Source organism: Pecten maximus, chromosome 14 (assembly GCF_902652985.1).
Source record: "Pecten maximus chromosome 14, xPecMax1.1, whole genome shotgun sequence".
NCBI classification, from domain to species: domain Eukaryota; kingdom Metazoa; phylum Mollusca; class Bivalvia; order Pectinida; family Pectinidae; genus Pecten; species Pecten maximus.
This window is the reverse complement of record NC_047028.1, coordinates 23,209,656-23,233,900: the sequence shown is the minus strand read 5'-3', so window position 1 is coordinate 23,233,900 and position 24,245 is coordinate 23,209,656. Positions and strand designations below refer to the sequence as shown.

Genomic DNA, 24,245 nt, shown 5'->3' with positions numbered 1-24,245 from the left:
TTCGAAAGTTATCTAAAACTTTATTAACAAGAAATAGTACATGTATATCTACTAATTAAATTGTATCACAGCGTTTTGGTTTTGTATATATATAATCCATTCTAAACTTAAAACAATAAAATGCAGACTATACAAAGAGAAGCCCTTAAGACATTGACCAAGTTTATGTCGACCAGAAAAGTCTAAAAGGCTAATTAAACTAAAGGCGGTAAATAATATACGTATACAGATATACATTTTATAAGAATAATTTAGAAAAAAAATGTTTTAAATGAATTGTTAACTTCTACCTAGGTGTTTTAAAATCGTAGTTTGTCTGATACCAGCGATACCTGGTTGTATAGGAAGATTGTACATGTACACAATAATCAGCAGGTAGCATTTTTTGGTATTTTCATATGAAAAATAAAACCATTTCATTTCATTTGAAGAGGAAAGTCAGATGAAAAAACAAGAAACAAGGTAACCCTTTTAAGATTGTAACTTGATCTAAGAAATTAAAATTCATTAAAAGTTTACTCGAAATCCTAAAGTCTATAAAATAAGACGGTTTAGAATGATAGATTAACAGAAGATTCGAACTCATTAAAAAGACTTTCCATAAATCAGTATTATTAGCACCATGTCTGATAATATGGTACCAATGGGAGCGGAGCAATATATTATATTACGTGAAGATGTCAGGCTACTTAAAATAGCCCACTAACATAAACAAGTACATGCGTTTAAGTATACTGTACACGTACATATTTTTGCGAGCTCACATTTAAGCACATTATCGAATATTGAACAAATTTGCGCATCGATGAATTGACGCATCTTCAATATCATGTCATAAAGATATGATGACTTTTTATTAGCACAATCACAATTTACCACAATGATTTAAGCGCGGAATCGCTAAAATAAGATTACCGCTTAAATATGTATGGTTACAGTATATACATGTATGACAGACTTCAGAAGCAGCCAGGTATACTTTAACTAATAAAAAAGAATATACATGTAGATGTCGATAGCATATGCATGCAAAATTATTTTGAAAATGAAATCCATACGTTTTACAATATTATTGGTTGGCAACAAGTTTCGTTTCATATAGAAGATAAAAAGTCTATGAAATTTTCCTAATTTCTGTAATATTTCCAGTCCAAGTCTCCCGGACATAACATAACTCCTTAAGTTAAGGATCTTATATATGAAGGCATCTCTAAGATGATTATGAAAATTTGAAATAATTTTCCATAATATCAGTAATTTCCGGAAATCATAACGTCAAGCGTTTTCTGTATTAGTTGTATAACAGACACAGGGAACGAACTAAAATCAAAACGAATATGCATTGCAAACTGAAATATGCAACAAAAATGAACGCATAAAATCTACACAAATATCAATGCAATCATTTATAGTATATACTGGTGTAAGATCTCATTATTCCGAAAACAAATGAAAATGACCAGAAAAGTCCACATACTTTATGTTAGAGCCTTAACTTCCGTACGTTAGGTATCTTTTTCAGAAATTCAACGTATGTCATTGATTCCTTCTTTTTAACCAAAAAATCCTTCTGGAATTCAAAGCGTCTGAATGAACGAGATCTTAAAAAATAAACAAGCTTAATGCTTTATGTAGATAGCACCACTAATTTCGTAAAGACTTAAAGCATTAAAAGGCGAGATTTGTGAAATAGTAAATATCAAGACTTCTATAGAATAATAAATCTAATGTAAATCGCAATAATATATAACATTATCTACCAAACATAACTCTTATATGTCTCAATTATTCAAATTGTCCAATCGTTTTAAGTATTATAACCAAATTTTTACAAACCGGCCAAATACTATACACATATTTTTATAAATTAGGTAACATTACCCAAGCCATGCCAATGTTTTAATTGACCAGTTGCTACTGATATCGTCACTTAATATAACCAGCTAATGATATTCCATTATACACTACAGTATATCTAGGGCATTCATATAAAAAGTTAAGACGATATATATAACTGTCCCCTTTACATATATATATTCCAAACTCTGACTTCACCATTAAGTCTACTCGCTGTTTAAAAAAAACTTATGCAAACTCGAATTTTACATACTGGGAAAATTTCGCACAGTGTAGAAAGAAAATGAGTTGAGCATTACCAGCACATATTTGAAACATGGGACATTTCTTAAAATTAAAATATAACCTTATGAACATAACTTTGTCAACAAATGAGACACGATGAAATAAGCCGACAATTTTGTACATTTGCAAAACTTCACAAATATCAGCCGATAATTCCAATTGAAGGTATTGCAGAAACCATGGAGAACGTTCTGAGGTAGAAACCAACCATTGCCGCGGCGTCCCGATGACACCGACATTGCTGTCCACTGTTTCGTTTGGGAGATCTTGTCAACGAATTCTGGTATTGCAGTAAAACTTCTTTTAGAGGACTAATGTGTCATTGGTGTGTCACTTGAGTATGGAAGGGGGTAATAAAGGGAGGGGATGAAGAGAGGATGGATGGAGAGGGGAAGAGGAAGAAATGTCTATTTTCCTTTTCTCGTCACAAAACAGTCTTCCTGCACATCGCTCGCCTGACAAGTGATGCGAGTCGAGAAATGGGATGGCAAAACCAGAGATGGGATTGCTTGACCTTCGGTAAGGGTTACCATAAACATTGTCATTGTTGTCCATTATTCTGGTGGTATGACTGGTTATATGATTGAGGGGTAACGCTACCGAGACCTTTATACTGTCACGTTCCGTCCGTTGTTTACTCGATGGCCAACTGTCCACTACGCATCTAAGTCTTACAGCACCGCGATGTTTTGGCGAAGCTTTTCCACAGCCAGACACGAAGGGTCCGTTAGACATGGAGTGGTATTCGTAGGTCGCGTGTCGCCTTACACGGGTGATCGAGTCGAGAAAAACGACGATAGCACAGTAAGGGGTGTACATATAGATAGGCGAACTAACGTCTAATTCTACATATATATGTTTCTGACGATTGAAACTCTTCATTTCTCCATCAACGCGTCACGATGACTTGGGAGGGGCAGATTTCATCGATCTGGGTTTTGATGGCGGGGTGCCTATCGGTGCCACGGACTTTTTCCCTTTCAGCCCTTTCCTCCCGGCCTTTGGACTCATTTGGGTTTCCGCCACTTTATCCGTCGGCCGTTCTCGTGCCTCGCGATTTTTGTACGCTGACTGCTCGGAGGCTCTTACGACAATTTTCGACGTTAGGTTTGCCCAGGCTTTAGGCCAGACGGCCATGATTTTGTTATCACTGACGTCCAGTTCCTTCAGGGCAGCAAGCTTACAAATCCTTTCCGGCAGACCTTCTATAACATTATCAGATAAATCTAGAAACTCCAGGGATTTCATTTTGTCAACATCATTCGGAATGCCTTTGATGTCATTGCTGCTTGCTTGAAGAACTTTAAGCCGATACAGATATGGGAAGTCCATGGGTATATTGTTGATGTGGTTTTTGGAGATGTTGAGTTCAAGAAGAGACGCAAGGACGTCGATACGATCGATAGGGAAGGTCAATAGTTCATTGTTTGACAAGTCCATTAGCGTGAGCTTGTTGAGGTCACCGAAGTTATCCGGAAGGAGGGACATTTTGTTGAACGACATATCCAGATGACAGAGAGATATGAGTTTGACAAGACTAGGGGGGAATTTCTCTATCGCGTTATTGTTGACCTGCAGCTTCTGAAGTTTCTTCAAGACCCCGATGTTAGCTGGGAGTGATGCTAGTTCGTTGTTTGTGACTTCCAAACATTCCAGTGCCTTGAGTTTGCAAATGTTATCACCAAGACTCTTGAGCGAGTTGTTGGAGAGATCTAGACTTTTTAAGCACCGAAGATTGAAGACACTTGGCGGAATCTCATCCAGTGCTAATTTACATAACGATAATGACGTCAGGTTTCGGAGGTGGTCTTTATCTCCCATGACAACCATGGTTGATCTGTGGTCAGTCGGATTGACCATCATCGGGTTGTCCGAGAGGTTGAGACAGGTCAGGGTTTTGGGCAGGATGAGTTCGGTGAGCCCATTACTAGCCGCGTCCAAGGTCCGGAGTTGGTACAAGAAGTCAATTGACTTTGGCATGGCGGCTATTTCGTTATGGCTAATAATGAACGTTTCCACATTCCTGAGCTTGCGCAGATCGGTGGGTAAGGCGGCTATACGGTTGTGGCTAATGTCCAGTAACGTAAGAACCTGGTCATGGCCAATACTGTCCGGCAGCACGGACAACTTATTATTGCCGACGTTAAGAGATTTGATGGTCTTGATGTAGCCAATACTTGCAGGGAGTTCCTTGATCTTGTTATTGGACACGTCCAGGGTGACGAGGCACTTCATGTTGTCTAGTACTTCCGGTATGACCTCGATCTGGTTATTTGACAGATGTAGGTGCTCCAGTGTTTTTAGATATACTGCGAACTTCATGGAGTTAAGCCTGTTGTGTGATATGTTGACTGTTTGTAAGGAATGTATCTCACGGATTCCCTCTGGTACATACTCGACTTGGTTGTGTGATACATCCAGCACTCTCAGTTTCTGTAAGTGGTTCATATCGTCAGGTAGCACGGGAATCTCGTTGTGGGAAATATTCAGCGTGTCCAACGCGTAACCAAGGTTACAGATTTCTTCCGGGAGAGCTTTCAGGCTGTTGTGACTGAGGTCTAAAAAGTGCAGATACTTAACACCTCCGATCTGGGCGGGAAGCTCGGACAGGGAATTATGGGATAGATCCAACCACACGAGACGCTGTAATTTATCGATATTATCGGGCATATACGTGATCCCATTTCGCGCTAAATTAAGGCGTTGGATGTTTGGTTTTTTCACTGCAGCTGTGGGCATTTCTGTCAGACGATTGTCAGAAAGATCCAGCTCCCCCGTCATTTCATAAACACCTTTTTTGAAAGATTTTATCAGATTTCCGGAAACATTCACATATGTCAATGAAGTCGACTTGCCGATATTTTTTGGCAATCCACGTATCCTGTTATTGCGAGCTAATAACGTTGTCAGTCCCGTAGCTTTGTGAATTGCCGGAGGTAGCTTTTTAATGCTATTATTTTCAATATCTAAAGTTACAAGCTTTTTCATTCGCGACACAGATCCAGGAAAAGCCGAAAGTGAATTGTTTTGCACATTGATATATTCAAGATTTTCTAGGGCTGCTATAGCTTTTGGCAGACGCTTCAGACGGTTGTTTTCAGCACTAAATTTCACGGAAAGTTCAAATAGTTCCTCGTTACTATACACTTCTATCGGCAAAGATTTCCAATTCCCAGTTCCGAATTTGAGATGGATTTTCTTTGTGTCTCCAATTTTCTTCAAGTGTTTTTTAACCGGATCCGGAAGCGATATGATTTTACTTCCGGGTCCGGTTGCAGGCGGAGGCTTCTCATCCTTCTTCCGACGACGAGCGCTCATTTTGCTACACTGATGAATACAGTTGGTAAAGCACTATATCTTTCGATCAGTTACGCCGGAAGGCTCATCTGAAATGAACATAAAAATAAGTCGATATTATACAATACAGATAAAATAATCGAACGGATACATTTTCTTTTAACAATTGTTAGATGCTCTAAGAATCGAAGACAAATAGAAAGCGCATGATCGTGTTAATATGACATCAAACATATCACACGCATTGTTATAATGTAAATTCGTAAATCCAAGTTCTCAGATGGCGGAGTTGAATTTAAAGACTTATTTTATCCTAATGGGAAACTTATGTTCCATGTACATACTACATTGTAGATCAAAAGACACAGAAGACTAAAGGTATACAAGTATCGCCTTCGGGATGAAATACAATCACGCCGAGAGAACCCGGCCTTTTAGGTCGTGTTAACAACGATTTCCGTCGTCAAGGACTCAAAACGACAAAAAAATTATCCCGACGTGAATAACTCCGAGATGATTTCTAAAAACACTTTTATTCACAAAGGACTTCCATCTCATCGGAAATAAACCCAATTGACAATTCTCTGTGAGGAGACCCTACAGGTGCATGTTGGTAAATTGATTGCATTTTAAACGACAATCGTGTAGCGTTTATGTCTGGGAGACACTTAATTAAACTATAATGAAGCATGAGTGTTTATTAAAAGCAGGGCGACAATTATGTTGCGATAAAAGATAAAAACATATTCCAAAACAATGTATAACGATGATATCCATCGTTTGTTGTTGATGGTGATATTTTCTTTTCGGAACGAAAATTGATTGTCCAGACTACCATGTTCCGTTCACAGAGACTTGATACTAATTCTAAACATGTATGCATAAACCGAGTAGTTGATAATTGATGCCATGTCCGCGTGGTTCCGTTCACACAACCTCCATTACACCCCCCCCCCCCCCCCCCCCCCCTTTTTTTTATCTGAAATCCGCGATTCTCATAGTTTTATTTTTTATTTTTATTTTACATTTGTATGTTACTACTTAATTGGATTAATTAAAGGAGAATGCAGCTATTGAAGCGCATCAGTTTTTAATTCCACAAACTAATTATCGTCACGAGCTTTGGTGAATTAGCGATGTTACATGTAAACTGCAATAAAACTTATACATATTTTCTTTCTGTCTTTATTTCCTTTTTCTTTATTTCCTTTTTCTTTCTTTCTTTCTTTCTTTCTTTCTTTCTTTCTATAAATGTATATCATTTGTTGTTGTTGTTTTCTTTTTGAAGATTCACTACCTTCATTATTTGTTTATATATGAATTGTGACGCCACACGTTTTATTACCTATAAATAACCAAAACTCGCTGCATAGGTATCTCTACGTACGACACGTGTTTTCCTATAAGCATTGTGTGTATATACATGTTTGGACTCTATGGTCATAGATTTTTGGCAGGCGGCCCCCGGACAGGAATTAGTGACACGGTGGCGTTAAGGATAGTCTTGGGATTAGAGTGCCAAACAGTGCCCCGGTGCTTTCTGACAGTCTTTCAGTGCAGACGGTTTATGTTGGATTTGGATTTCGATGTCGTCTGAATGTTTGTGAATTGTTGGGTATGAGTAACAGATTGGTTTGATAACCCATCAGGGGCATGTATATAATTATCACGGTCAGGATCAAAACTTTAAAATCAAGATAAATTGATAAAAATCGATCTGACTTTTGATCAGATCTACCGCAATCCAGAGTTTATATACTTAAGTATTGGTCCAACGTAGCTTTGATATGCACTGTATATATATCATATTGCATGTGGTACACGTGTACAAGCTCAGTATCCTAATGAACCGTGTATATTTTTAAAGCTTAAAGGACACACTAGTTTACTACCTACGCCCGTTAATTGCGGTGGTACAAAATGTAGGTGAGAGGGTCGCCAAGAACCCTCACACACACAAAAATGACACCGATCCTGTCTTTCGTTGCAACATATCTATTTAACTGTGAACAACAACTTATACTTAATAGCAGGCGGAAATATATGTCTAGATATTATTATGATAGTTCAAATACATTTAAATTTCATACATTATTCAATTATGTAACTCAAAATGAACTTACTTCACTGACTAAATGTATTATTGATATAAATGAGATAACTGATTCACAATACTAATATCAATCCTCTTTTACCATATTATATCCATTTGTTAATGTTCATATTCTCTGCACTGTGCTGTTTATGTTTATGAGAATAAATTATTGTCATTGTCAAAAACAAAACAAAAAATACCACGAATTTCAATATACATGTATGTGACGTCATACAATAAATGTGTTCTTTCAATTAAGTAGGTGACATTTTGATTATCGCAATCAATTCGGTTCAGTTCTTTATCTTCAAACATCCATGTATTGTACATGTAATAGGATGATTAAACAATCGTCCCAGTCGTGACCGTCTGTAAAACGGCCTAAATAACCCCATTGCCCCTCTAAATCCGGATATGTAGTCCAGAGTCTGTTTCGAAAGTTAGTAAACCACGTCAAGTTCTATGTGGTACGAGCGGCTAAGTATCTGTCTTAATATCCGTAGATTTTGATCTATATCCTTTGTATAGGGGATTTAAATTTAGTTTCGTGTGCGAGTAAGATCAAAGATCATATTCCATAGTGTTGCCTTTGGAACGATGGTAGGACATTTAAATTCAACAGGTGTCGTATGCAGTCTACCTGTATAACATTTTTTTTTAATAATGCAGCTCTGAAATGATTATATACGGTTCTATGGCAAGAGAAATGGGTGTTTGTGTTTTAAATACTGAGTACGTAGGTTATATAATTAATACTGATACACACAAATATATATAGCCAACACACACACACGCATTATATTCATGCATTAATTCAAATGGAGTTTACTGAGAAAATAAACTATGACGGAATGTTCGCCAACATATTTTTTTTAGAAACAACTACATCGTAAGGGTTTCTTAATGTTCCATTGACATGCGATATTGAAAATAGCTACAAATTCGTGCGATCAGACTGCGAAAAAATCGCAACATACATATTTACCGTCAATATGGCGTCAATATAGCAGTGCTACTTATCGAACACAAAGTCGAAAGAACAGCAGAGGAGATACCGAAACAAAAGGAAAGGCAACAAAGGCAGCCGAACAGACAACACATGTACCTCGGGTAGAGTTTAAGATTAATATATGGCACCCATAGCAGACAGATAGACAGACAGACAGACAGACTAACAGACATGTAGACAATGAATCGGCCAGACATACTAACAGACAAACAGACAAAGCAAATCAAATAAAAACTCGCTACTGAATTTAAACTTCACTTGTAAAATTCGGAGAGATGTTAGATAGATATGGAGTTTATAATGAAAATATATAACAGAGACTTCATATAGTCAACGTGGTCATGTGGTCCAACCCCCCCCCCCCCCCTTTAACATTGCTTAGATTAAGTGTCCGCGGTACATCTTGTCATTTTGAAGAATTAATTAAAAACATAATTCATCGAGTACAGGTGGTGATTGACGGTAAAAAAAACAACCTTAAAGGGATTCCTCAGACCAATTCTGAGAATATCAATTTGTTATAAATATTCATTACTGTAGTAAATTAATATCATGAACGTAATAAATATACAACATACCTTGATAAGACACACTCGCCTGTTATATTAACTCCTTATAAAATAAATGAATCACTTGGCATTGTAACACGCATAGGTTTACCGTGTGTGTCTTTTCAATCACGGGTACACACAGATAGACATTGTTCAGCCAATACCTGAAACGTTTAAACTACAACCCTGTTCCCCGGGTACGCCCTCATGGTATAACTTTAACACAGCCTGTTTATCATAATAATGTGACATTTTCGCTGCAGGAGTTTGAAATTTAATAACTCAATACCGCAGTGTCCCGTTACGTAACGACAATACCCCATTGATCTGGGAAACAAGTTCAAATTCGGGATTGTGTTTTGCAGTAAACGAACAAAACATGTATCTGCCTACTTGAAATATTCACGACTTTAATACGATATGTGAGGTGTGTTCAACACAAATCGTTCAAGTGTTTCAGTTAAAATTGTTCTCTGTTCTACGTTGTAAGTGTTCAACACAAATCGTTCAAGTTATTCTCTGTACTACACTGTAAGTGTTCAACCGAAATCGTTCAAGTCATTCTCTGTACTATATTGTAAGTGTTCAACCGAAATCGTTCAAGTCATTCTCTGTACAACATTGTAAGTGTTCAACCGAAACCGTTCAAGTCATTCTCTACATTAATGTATATGTTCGACCGAATTTTTCATACCCCATTTTTTTTTTTACTTGCTTTACACATGTCGTTTTCTCACCAGTTGATCTGTATTGGAACAGTGTTTACACCCGATATGAATGACATAAATTTTGCAAGACATTGTGGTATCAGAGACGTAAATAAGTATATCTACAATTAATGTACTTATATTGTCTTTGGCTGTAATGTACTCAAATCATTTAATCTTACCGTTAGCGTCATAACATCCATGTGATAGCGCGGTGGATACCGAAGTGATGCTGACTTTATAGTGCTACACCACTGAAGTATACTACCGAAGAAAACCAGCAGGGCACCCCACCCGGTCACATTACACTGGACGAACCAGTCGCCCCTTTTCCAAGATGCCAAGCGTACAGCTTCCATTTTTAGAGTCTCTGATATGTTTCAACCAGGAGACACAATTCAACGCCTTCCTCAAATGGACGAACGCTCAACTAAATGCCAAAAATGAGGCTGTGTCAAGATAGACAATAGAAAAAAGAGGTGGAGGGCTAGTGATACCTTAGGTATATACATGTATATATTATGTACTACGAACATGAATCATATTTCAAAATGGGTTGCGTAAATAAAAGATGTTTGTTAGATTAAAAAAAACAGTATCGATCTAAGCACTAATACGAATTAATTTAACAAGTATGCTGCTTTTTATCTGTCTGACAAAAAAAAATGGAATTAATCATGGAATATTTTCCATGGAATACTAATTATAGGACATTCGCCAGGGAAGCATATTTTCGCCATGGATATTTGACAGAGTGGGACATTCAATATAAGATATTCTCTTTGGGACATTCAATAGAAGATATTCCCCATGTGACATTCACTATAATATAATCTGTATAGGACATTCACTATAAGATAATCCCTATGGGGCGTTCTCTAGATCAGATATTCTCTATGGGACATTGACTATAAGATATTCCCTAAAGGACAGTCACTATAAGATATTCACTATTGGACGTTCACAATGAGAAATTCACTGAGAAACATTTAGTATTGACATTCACTATGGGACATCGACTAATAAGACACTCACAACAGGACATCCAGTGTAGGCCATTAATTAAGAAATACATTACAAATAAGAAGCTTAATGTAATAGTTTAGGATCCATTAGTTATTCTGTTTGAACACCATTCCTCTGTGTGTGTTTATTGTTTTATAGGTATGATTCAATCTGACGATGATCAATCAATATATATCATGTAAACAATGTTTCTGGATACCATGGACACAAGTAACGACACACGGCAGGTACAAAGTAACAACTGGAACTTAGAAACGACAGGTACACAGTAACGACAGGAACTTAGAAACGACATGTACACAGTAACTACAGGAACTTAGAAACGACAGGTACACAGTAACGACAGGAACTTAGAAACGACAGGTACACAATAACGACAGGAACTTATAAACGATAGGTACACAGTAACGACAAGAACTTATAAACGATAGGTACACAGTAACGACAGGAACTTAGAAACGACAGGTACACAGTAACGACAGGTACACAGTAACGACAGGAACTTAGAAACGACAGGTACACAGTAACGACAGGAACTTAGAAACGACAGGTACACAGTAACGACAAGAACTTAGAAACGACAGGTACACAGTAACGACAGGTACACAGTAACGACAGGAACTTAGAAACGACAGGTACACAGTTACGACAGGAACTTAGAAACCACAGGTACACAGTAACGACAGGAACTTAGAAACCACAGGTACACAGTAACGACAGGAACTTAGAAACCAGGGATACATAGTTACGACAGGAACTTAGAAACCACGGATACATAGTTACGACAGGAACTTAGAAACCACGGGTACATAGTTACGACAGGAACTTAGAAACCACGGGTATATAGTATTTACATGTAGTTTGTGAATCTAGTAGTCGGGCTACTTTAACAGTTTACAAGTTGTAAGATTGTGTGCGATGACAATGTTTTTGCTTGTGTATTTTTAATTTAGACAGATCACATAAATATTGAGAATGCATGATACTGCGGGTCAAAGGTTAAGGGTTCAGTTCCCTGTACAATTTACAACACAATATATACCATTTTTATTTAATGTATTCATGAAAAATACCTCTTTTTTCATGTCTGTTTTAGTCGATATAAAATCTTCACATGAATCGATAATTACGGATACATAATATATGTATGTATATCTAAAGTTTATAATTCCTTGTGTTGAATATCATATTGAGCTTCTGGCCACAACTAGCATGCCCTTGACGTGAAATAAAACATTTTAATTGTATTATTTATCTCTGAAATCGAATGACAGCGTAATCATTTTTGTGACAGCATAATTATTTCTTTTAAAATATTTAACGGCAGTTTTACACGATAATTGGTGAACTTGTATTAGCGTACAACAGCTAACCTTAAACGCCCAAGAACGTCTCCATTCGCGCCATTACATGTAATAACTGAATAACCCTCCGTTTTTTTATTGCAATAATGAAATAATTGGCCACTCTTTTGAGGCAAAGGTATTATTATATGGACAGGTATTTCAAGCAAGTTTAAGTCTGAAAAGGATTCTATTCATAGCTGTAGACAAAATTAACTACCTACAACTTCATAAGGGTATCGTTTTCCGGCTATTAACACCAATTATTCAAAAGGTAGGCAACTAGTCGACGAGTACAATAATTCTAAAATATGTTCGTGTGCAAAGGCTGTTTAAACGATTCGAATAATTCCATAAGTTCCCGCGAATCCTTTGGCGAATTGCATAAGAACCTATTCAACGATTTTGATCGTTTCGTTTTAAAAAATATATTTGATTTAATACTCCGAACTAATTTCATACCTGGGCATGAAATCGGGGTTATACTAGCTAAATCGGGGTTCAAGATGGCCGCTAGTCAAATTAGCGTAAATGTCTATCACCTGGGGATTGTCGTGAATTTTATAATGTAAACATTTGATTTACTGGCACAGGTTTGTTCATATTTGGTGGTAATTGGTACCTTTTAGACAGTTATATGATAAATAAAGTCATAATATCCAGATGTCAAAATCCAAGATGGCCCCCAAAGACTCTGATTGGCTGAAACATTTCGGGTCATAAATATGGTTCTGTTTGTTAGATTTTGTTCCCGCTCATTGTACATGTATGTATTATGTGATACGTATAATACACACAAACAAAACATGTACATAGAGAATACATGGTCAGTGTCTTAAAATATATGCTGTATTTTGGCGAGGGTAAAGAAAGACAAAAGTGGCGAGCCTTGGCAAGCCATTGTTGTCTTTCTGTCCCGAGCCAAAAATACAGCTTATATTTTAAGACACTGACCGTGTATTCTATTTATCCTGCAACAGTCATAAAAATAGTCATCAAAAATAATCATTTTGAAGTGAAACGGTGTCAAAAATGTCAGAAATATGTTCGCCTTTTCAACGTAGTTTCACTTTGAAGTAGGTCAGTCGAACTGACGCACGTGCTAAGATTCCAAAATAGAGCTGTTTTCCGTCACTGCCATATACAGCCAAAACATATACGGTGGGTGTATTCCGACAATGCGGTGGAAGTTGCAAGATAAATATGTATATGTGCCAAGGGTTGGGGACCTGTGTTTATATGTATACGTGTATAACACCGTATTAGCCTTGTTTTAGTCTTAATTCGCGTACCTAATAGTGTGGAGGACAAGCACGGCCAGGGACCTCGTACATTTAGTTCTTGTAAATCTAACGTACATAAAGTCAATCTGATGGTTAATTAACACAACAAGTTAAGGTTACTCGTTAATGCCCTATACAGGTCTCGTTACCGGACCATGAACGCAACTGGGTAACAGTAGAGTAGATTTCTATAAATGGAAAGTGTCCAAAGCGATACAATGCATTTTAAATACATTAAAATGTCAGAAAAGTTGGCTCCTTCAACTTTTAAAAAACGCTGATGAAAATTTTGGTTAGTTGAAGAATAACAAAAATCGCCTAACACATCACCCATCATAAATAGCGGGCGACAGATCGGAGGAATCTGCGGGGCACAGACGTTTGTAATAAACACGTTAATCACTATATGGAAATTAAAAACCCTCAAGATATATGACCGAGATCAATTTTGTTATACTTAAAACCCTTTCCAACAGAAAGTTAACCTGAGGCGGTGGCAGATCAATAGACTGACCCCACAACGATGATTGCGGCTTGATCGAGATAGATCACCGTTAAGTCTGTCCATAGCAACAGGCCGATGGGATTTGATTGCTACATGCAGAGAAATACATAATAAGAGCGCAGCTCATCGCGCCCGAAGGGCGCGAGAGCGAAGCTCTCTTTAAGACAACACGTGTATAAGCTATATTTCCAATCAAATCTATACCCCTTCAACATTGAAATCGTGTCCCGCGGGAAAAGTCGCGCACCTCCAGTAGAGGCAGCCATGTTTGAAATCTCATTCCCTACACGACGAGATCTGACTGGTTTTTCTCTCGTCGAAACAAATAACTGAAAGTTAGTTCAAATTACTTAATTCTCGAAATATCCACACAACCCATGTCAAAGGCCTGATTCATTTAAAAGTTACCATTTCTATTTTTCTTTTGACTGACGAGGTAAATGTATTTTGCGAATTTGATTGGCTTGAGATATTTTGTTAGTTACCTAAATTTGAACCCTCCCAGTTTCGGTGCTGATCAAATTGGATGCGAGAGTGGACTAAGAGGATATTTTGCTGCATATGTGCGTTATATAGAACAGTTTTTAATTGTAGTACCATTAGATAACAGCATTGTAAGCACAACTTTCCAGGTTACAACCGAAAACCCTGAAATAATACTGAGTTGAACATCCCATTCAGAATGGTGCTGTTGTCGTCAAGCGTGACGTCATAAGAAGTCAACGTCAAAGATTTCGCCAATGATTCCCGCCCTTTCTCAGTCCATATATTTTAAGAGTTTTTCATCTTCCAGATGTCTTTGAAATATGTGATAATCTAAGGGAAACAATGCAACATCTTCTGTATTTTCTAAGTGGGTATAGACTGTATTAACTGCAGTAGTTGTTGCATTTTTTTTATTTTAGAATTTTATCAAAACTTGTATTTCATTAAGAAAACTTCATAATCAAAACAATCTTTCTGTGTCGACCTCTTTACACCCTGACCTTAAATTACTAGATATTGTGATTAACAAGGTATAATGAAAAATATATAGCCCAAGTTATCATTGTACAGCGTGTATCAAAACATGTGAATGAGGAGATTTCATTTTGTTTGTATTAGTCTATCCAGAGACGTGTATCTTTCCAAAATCTATATGATGTTCTATTACAAACTTCCACGTTATAATTCTCATTGTCTAAGCATACAGGACGTTACGTATACCAAAATTTCCAGGAGAAAACAGACTTTGTAATTTGTTTCTATGTGTAGAAAATGAAACCTGTTTTTCACAACTTGTTCAATACGCACTCACTTCAAATTAAAAACCTCGATGTTTATAATATATTTCAAATAATAGTCTAAGTGAGTGATTTTGCTTCTTATTACTTCAACCACGGTTTAGATATACATACATGCACTAATATATGTCCGTGCTTCAAAAACAAAACCAAAACAGAACCAAAACCCAAAACATGCATAAAACAAAAGATAATATACATAAGTATACGTCGCAAGTTCTTATTGTAAATAGTTTATATTTTGATACGGTTGTCTTCTAGCCCTTTTGCTCGTCTGTAAAGCGGCTGACTAGTAAACCGGGGGTCGCGTGTTCGATCCCGGTGGAGACTACTTGCTTTTCTGTTATATTTGGTTCCGTTGACCACTCCAAGAGCAAGTTTTAGAAAATGAGAGGCTTCGTTGGGGATAAAACCTGGGTTAATGTGTGTTCGTTTGAAAAGTGAGAATAGTGTGGCAGGTTTTAATTGTAAATAGTGTACATAGTAATACGGCTGCCTTACTTCTAGTGTCGGTGATGGGGGAATATCCCTTTAGCTCAGTCGGTAGAGCGACAGGCCAGTAAGTAAGGGTCGCGGGTTCGATCCCCTGTGGAGGCGCACTATGTTCGCTTTCCTGTTATATATATCATGCCAATCTTGTATCGTCTGCACTTTTACGTTGTTAGTAGCATATGAAATGTGGCAGTAGAATAATGATGTCATTATATGCAGTGCACATGTCATCACGGATATGATATGTGCGATCATCTGGAATCCGACAATGCAAAGTGAAGACAATGCTAGTCACATCAGGACAAACAATAAGAATTTCAGCCGATACATTTTACAAGGTGTTTACATGTTGTTGTTGTTGTTGTTGTTGTTTTGTTTTGTTTTTTTTTTTTTTTTTTGGAATGGGGGATGTATAATTTACAGTCTATATGTATTGGATTAGGACCTATTATTTTGCAGACGCAATGTGGCATAATTTAAAAAATAATGACAAAAAAAAAAAAATCTAAAAATCTTAAAATGTAGTACAAGTTCTTAGACTGTTATTCGCAGGTCCCTGTGTTTCATTTTGATTAACGGCGAGTCAGGTGATTGTAGCTGCGCTCGGTGACATAAATGTTCATTGTATAATTACATTTATAATCCGTCAATGTAGCGGCCATTACTTTGGAAACAGCACAAGGGTACACAGGGACTTCACACAATTTCCCAATCCACGATCTATATTTGATATGCATATGTTGCATCTATATGGACCTTGGGTAGGAAATTTCTTTCATGTCCTGTACTAGAGCGATACATGTAAATTTGAACACGGGGCGCTTGATCTTGGTTCCTAAGCGCTAACTTGGTAATTTATCTGATTATCTTGGCCTTTCTGCGTTTGATCTTGGTACTAGAGCGCTTGATTTTGGTTCTTCAGCACTATCTAGGCGCTATATCTAGGCCTTTCTGCGTTTGATCTTGGTATTAGAACGCTTGCATGATCTTGGTTCTTAAGCGCTATCTAGGCGCTATATCTAGGCCTTTCTGTGTTTGATCTTGGTATTAGAACGCTTGCATGATCTTGGTTCTTAAGCGCTATCTAGGCAGTACATCTGGGCCTTTCTGCGTTTGATCTTGGTACTAGGACGCTTGATCTTGGTTCTTAAGTGTTCCTGGGCACTATATCTAGGCCTTTTTGCGTTTGATCTTGGTACTAGGGCACTTTATATTTGAACTAGTGTTGAGTCGTTTCATATTGGCCTTTGTGCGTTTGATATGAGTTTTATGGCGCTAAACCTTTAAGCCTGTGTACTAGAAGCACAGAGTCTAAGACAGAATTGATAGAATCACTATCAGCACATTATAGACTTGATATCGTACATAAATAAATGTATCTATAATGCCAGGAATATAAAGTTGTATTTTAATGTGTTGGTAATATACAACAGAGTGAGCAAATGGTGTGTATTTCAAATTTCGGGGTCCTCATGAAATATGATAAAGGATTACAATAAACATTATTTTGAACGACATCTTTTCCTGACACTACACGGCATAAGCTCCCCGGATGTGACTGGGGGATCGGAAGATCGATTTCTCTGCTATCGTAAATATTGACGGTACCGCTTAGACAACGCAATCTCCGACAATTGCGAAAATATTGATAAATAGGAACCTACGAATGGTTTTATCTCCGTAATGGACTCGGCTTACGGATAGTTGTACGTCCTATAATATCGATAACGTTACTAGTCTCGTAAGTGTAGTGGCTGTATGATGTAGATTTACTCACTATTCTGTGTTGTGTAGTTACTCGTCACAGTCAAAGGTGTCATTCGATTGTGTTTTTGTCATCGACTTACCACTCACTATAACGCTCATGTCTGTAGTTCACGGAGCCTGAAGGTTCATTAATGATATACAAGTGGTTAGCTTCACTGGAGCTACAAGCTTACGTACGATATACGTATGGTATGCAAGTTAGCTAGAGGTTAACTAACGATATACATGAGGCTACCAAGTTAGCGATCGTGGTCAGTTCACTGGTGTTAAATGTTTACTTACGATATACATGTAGTAACCAAACTAGCTAAAGTTTTACTAATATAACCGAGTTAACGTTCGTAGATAGTTAACTGCATGGATCGAAAAGGTTTACTAATATAACCGCGTTAGCATTCGTAGATAGTTTGTTGGGTCGAAAAGGTTTATTTACATAACCGAGTTGGCGTATACATGGGGTAACGAACTTAACTTTCATGAGTAGTTCACTTGATCAAAGTTTTCTAACAATAGACATGTATGTGTGTTCACCAAATTAGCGCCCCGTTAAAGAAGCGTAAACTTAATGCATCACTTGGTTTCCAATTAATTTGATTTTATCACAAAAATAGTCACAAAAACAACAGTTCCTACGTCCAAAGGGCCATTACTCTGTAGCTAATGATAGTGGACTTATTTTAGAAAGTGAAATTAAAATTTAATTTGTGATTCATACATAATTAATCTTGAAGACAACGGAGCTTTCTGTCTCTATGAAACAAAACAAAAATACAATGACTGGTTCCGGCTTCCTTCCTCTTGTACGAGTTCAAAAAAAATACGTTATCAATTATTTAATCAATCAAGCTGACAAGACACACAGGGTGACGCCTAATGTGTATACTAACCAACGAAACTATTGATAAAAGCAAACTAATCAGCTGTACCGGGGGTTTCATTTCCGCCCCGTCAGCCTCCCTGAGAGCCGTGTTTGTCAGCCAATCAAATATGTATGAGATATATACCCGATAGTGCATACAAAATTGATTTCAAACAAACGAGGTGTTCATTAATGGATAAAACCAGTAAACACGGACAGAGAAAAGGCTATCAGCAGGTGAATAAATAATGAAACGCGTCTGTCACGCCATCTTGTTTGCTCCAGCCGCGTCACACTGATTGACAAGCTAACGACGCAATCAATGTGAACCGAGCCGATTTCGGATCAACGATCGGAAATAATCGGAAATCATCGGCAATTTTTGTAATCTTAAATGTTCTCGATTTATCATAACTGCCACTACCACTGGTATCTTTTTAAGTGTATTAAGACATATCATCGTGCGTATAGCACGTTTTGAGAACAGGTCTTAATACACATAGACTGCAACAATTTATCAGGTCCCTGTGACCTTCCGTATGAAAGCCACCGGGTTTCAAATCTCCCAGAAGTCTGTATTTCCAGTAAACGTTTAGCCCTGTATGCCTCCTCGTCACGAGATAATTTGTTATTTGTATAAATCAGATATCGGTGATGAATTTCATTATATGTGTAAATGTGAACATGAATCGGTGATATGTTTGAGAAGAAAATATATTTTAAAATAGTACCTTCCTTAGGCGAGTCGAGACAAAATACAAGAGGTGTTCAATATTAGTCTTCAAAAATGTTGTACATTTTTAGAGAAACTAAGTAAATTGATTCCAGATTAATGTTTGGATCAAGCAGTGTTCCTCCATTGTTCAAGGTTTTTAGTAGTTATCACAAATATGTATTGCATAAAATATTATTAGACTATATTGTTTTTAATTGTACCCCATGTACATTAGATGTATCATTGTTATTATGTATATGTGACCTCTTGTTGCACACGTTAGTGTGTCAGAGTGATATCAATAAAAACTTGAAACCTTGCATTTAGTGTTCAAGTCATATTCACTGGAAAACCATCTGAATTACTGCTTACAAACCGTTTAATACATGTCCTCGCGTGCTGTAGTTATTATGAACGGTAACCATGAGTACGTAAATTGTGGTCACGCAACTTTCGAAACATGTAAGTTATCGTCACGATTGGAACACCTCGCCTACGTCTGGTTGAGTTACTAAGAAAATGACGAGAGGTTCCGGTTGTTATCGCTAGCGAGTTGTAACAGTCAGAAACGGGTACCGGGTCAAAACTTGATATTATGTAAGCCAGTTAAAACCCAGGACAGATTTTGTATGATTTCTACGGTCAATAATCTGGTGTATTCGGATAGATTAAACGTCTTCTTTAAACGCCAGCATATTTTTAATAAAAGAAAGATTATTAGAATAAAGCCAGATAACAGCGAAATAAAAGATTATAAATAAATAAGTAAATTATGAAATAATAAGATAAATAAACAGATTGATAACACCGATGGATTTGTAAATAAATAAACAAAAAACAAATATTTGAAATAAATCACTTTCCCTATTTTACGATGTACATTCATGTTCTTCAAATATTACAGAAATTATATAGCTAATATTATGGTTCAAACGTGTACCGTTATATGGCACATATAACCACTAACTGGGTTTTGGTGTCCTTTCTGGAGTGGGAAGGTAAACACACTCCGTGTACAGTTAGTACACACTGAACAGACGTTGACTTTGAACTTATTCTCACCAGGTAAAATAGACTTTCAGGGTAAAAATGGGCTTTAGAAAGCCAGTTACGGCTTTAAGTCAACACATATATTGTACTGGAAGCCGAAAGATCAACAGCTGAAGCATAATAGACCTTTCATGACAGGTTTTAATTTTCGTGAAACTTGACCTTTCGAGTGGCTTTGTCTACGTGTGTGTGTGTGCGTGCTTGGTAACGGGTTACAGATCCACGTGTTTTATTGTGTAAACTAAATATAAGAGTCGCGAGATAACCTTACCGTGTTTTATCACAATACAAACAGAATCTCAACACTAGCTGATACAATGGTCGACGGGTCTAATGTGAGGTTAATCCACATCAAATTTGGAGTTTCTTTTGTAAGAATTTTAGTTATTAATCAAATCAATCCAAACTTGGCGTTTATCTTGACTTTTTTTCAGTGCTAAAGTATGTATATATTTAGTTATGCCCGAATATGATTGAACGTGTTCAACAGTTTGGTTTTTCAGTGGTATCAAATTGTTTGGGATCTAAGGGAGATATTTTTATTATGAAAATAAATCTCTTATGTAAATTAATTGTGTGCGTGTCCGTCTACTTTATGCACTAGCCATGTTTTAAATCCCACGTCTAAGTTACCACTGACGGGGATTATTTTCAATTATTATGTGTTTATCATTATGACGTGCGACGAAAAACATCCGATTTGACTATATACCGCAATTAATGACATACATCTAACAGATCGCTGATTATACACTTACTGCATCCCCCTCCATTTGATGTAACGTGATATTATGTTGGAGTATAAGATGTGCACAAGTTCTCTTCAAGCACCAGCCACACAGGACATTGACACGAATTCGCAATCAATCTATTTGTGTGACAGGTGATACGTATACATTGCAAGGGACCACGAGATAGGATTTTTTGTGTCAAGTCCCTGTGAAGTCATTGTGTGTAGTATTACAGGAGTGTCAATCTGCGGTCACCAACGTAAACACGTATTCACGTTTCGAAGATGTTTAGTTCCTTTGGTCTTTCTGCCAATCAGATTTGACATACTGACATATAAATGTATACAGATACGTCCCCAGGATGTAACGGAGTCTATCTTTAATTTATACAATTTATTCCCATATAACCCTTAATAAAAACGTTTCTGGGCGGAGATACTGAAATATAGAGTATAGCCACTTATATATAGTTTAGTTTTAACTCCTTTTTTCGGCACTAATATTTCAGGGAAGATGGGATAAACCGTAATATATGAACCTGTTCTTAAAAGGCCCATGCTAAAAATAATAATTAAAAAAAAAACACATATTAAAAAACCTGATACAAGATTGGTCCTGTGTAATGTAGGCCTGAGGACCACGCACTACAGGTTGTATACTGCTTCAATAACACTTAAAATATCTTCAAAAAGTAATAAATCATGTGCCTGTGTTATGGGCACGTTTATTACAAGTTCGTGATCAAAGTAGATTCAGCCTTTGTTTACCTTCATGTAAGCTGAAGATATGATCCCGGTAGCTAACATTTGAAAAAAAAAATCATTTTTATCAAACTTTCTTTCCTCGTTTTAACATGCATGCTATATCTGAATGTTCACCGTGCTTTTGTTTGAATTCACAGAAATATAGATACATTATATACATTGTGTGGTGTTACGTGTTGAATAAAATAGAGGATAAAAATCTGTGTGCTTTCCAAATTATTTCATTATTTAGGCATTTAAGATTCACTAGTGATAGGGAAAGAAACACATTTTTTTCCCATATAATATCAATTTATTGATCCGCAGAAAATCGATGAACTTTAGCTCATTAGGTAAACCAGATCAATAATTATAAACATGTTAAGAGTATTTACATTGCAAGATTTACACTGGGCCAGCTTGGCAGGTTGTTTTTGACAAATCAGTTAGTATTACTGTTGACAGGTGATGAAAGTTCGACATACAGTCGTGATATTACAACTATGGCTGGAACAACCAAGCTAAAAGTAAGCTTCGTAATCGACATCAAAATCTTGTTATAAGGAATAAATATTTATCTAATTATAGTATATATATAGTCATCGTGTAATAATTAATGTATGCAAATTACAGTACTGCATAGGCGCTTAATTGTTAACTGTTATAAGATTAACATTGCATACTTACAAGACCGTGTGATTGCTTTTCATTTAGTCTACCAACAAGTGCCTGTGCTTTAAGATATGATATAACATTCGCTTGTACATAACCCTGAGGTGATATATATATATATATATACTGTTCGTAAATTGTTAATAAGAAAATTGAAAGCATCGTCATTCGATCAGATCGTTATGGCTTCGATAAAAAGATAAAATGTGATGAGTTTTCACTAGATATGGTACATGCAAGCATCACATAGAATGAGTCTTTTATATTAGATATTAGATCTTGATGTTTAATGAAAATTAACCTCTGTTTGGAAGTTTAATTGTTAGTGTTATACATTAATAAAATCAACTATAGCTTTCAAATGCTTAGAAGAAAGTAGTGAGGAGAAAAGAAAACAGTTAAAAACTGAATTATGAATACAATATTTACTGTCAGACTGTTTTAACTACATATTATACTCTACAAGTATTTTCAATAATTCAATTAAAGTTTTATTTATATAATACATCAAAAACAACAAAAAATCCTACGGATTATTGAATTATGACCAAATTATTCAGTATATTTAATTCAAAGCTTAATGCATCCGATTTGTTAGCTGCCAAAAGTACCTGCCAGATAAGATTAAGTATATCTTTAACTTATTACAATCTCATGTCGTGACATAAAGGTATATACACAAAGTATGTATACATATGTGATCACTGTCACGATAGTTATTTACCTACATAGAACTAACTTTATCTCTTTTAACCAAAACTTATCTCACAATCGAACCAGTCACTCTGTTTTCCCAACAGATTGTAAGAAGTAAGCGTCAACGCCGTGTGTGTGTGTACGGTCTACATCATAAAACCACTGACCCGTATAAACCTTCCCTCGGTGTCAACAGTCAACAACGGCTCATCGGCGGTCGCTAACTTAAACACACTTCATTTTAAGGCCCAAAATTAACGAAATTCAACAGGATCGTAAAAATAATTGCTACACCTGCTATCGTAAATGAAAATACATTGTTTAAGCTTACCTGTGTTGAAGTCGAGCTAGGGAAGCACTCGTGTTAGTCCTAGGTCCGCCATGTTTGGTAACGGGAGAAGCTAGTGTTGGTATCTAGGAAGTGACATTGTGACGTCACAGAACAAAGTCAAAGGGGCACCACGACGGGGTTTCTATTGTACCGTTGCCTGCTGTTCTGGGTCGATATGTCAGTACTGGATGGCGGTCGAAGGGCGATGATCAAGTATATTGACCGGCAACAGAGCAAGATTTATTCGATCAATGCATGCATTATTTAAATATAAAGCAGTAAACCGGATGGGTGCGATTTCGCCATGGGGCCTCAATAAGATTATGATTGACAGCTAAGACGCCTTCCGTTGGCTATCTTGTCAACTTCGTTATCGGAGTTATAAGTTACAAGTTTATCAATATCACGAACACCAATGTATACTGGTGGATCAAGGACAAACTTATATTATGTAATACGGTTTGGGTTTGGGGTACATTTTGTCGCAGTTTAGTTGTATATGATTACACTGGCTTAAAATATTTTCATAATTTAGTTACAATCAACAGAGACACAAAATAAGTCTCTGGTCAAAAGTTTTAAGCTTTGCATAAATTGATATATCTAAGAAACTAATTAACAAAATAGATAAATAAATCATTAAATAAATAAATAAATAATGAATAAATTAATTGACTAAAACTAATTCAATTAATTTAATTTATCTATTAAGTAAAAAAAACAACATAACTATTGGAATCGATGTGTGTGTAGTTAATATTATACTTTGTATAAGAAATGCCTTAAAAAAAAACAAAAAAAACCGCTGCAGTAAAATACTCTGTACGCGAACTTTACATTTGCATTACTAAATTAATGATCGATAATTTTTTTTTTTTTCACAATTTGACAATACATTCGTTCCTTTTACCTTCATCCATTTTTTCATATCACAAATTAAAAAATCTG

General features: G+C 36.5%; 1 protein-coding gene across 1 annotated transcript; it reads right to left on the bottom strand.

Annotated features, from left to right (window-relative positions):
* LOC117342809 (leucine-rich repeat protein soc-2 homolog) lies at positions 1-23,410 on the bottom strand. Its single transcript, XM_033905065.1, has 2 exons — positions 23,298-23,410; positions 1-5,528 (listed from the first exon to the last, which is right to left on the bottom strand). Exon 2 carries the CDS (start codon positions 5,458-5,460, stop codon positions 3,040-3,042), a length of 2,421 nt encoding a protein of 806 aa, XP_033760956.1. The 5' UTR covers positions 5,461-5,528; positions 23,298-23,410; the 3' UTR covers positions 1-3,039.
* Between the last annotated feature and the right edge of the window lie 835 nt (positions 23,411-24,245).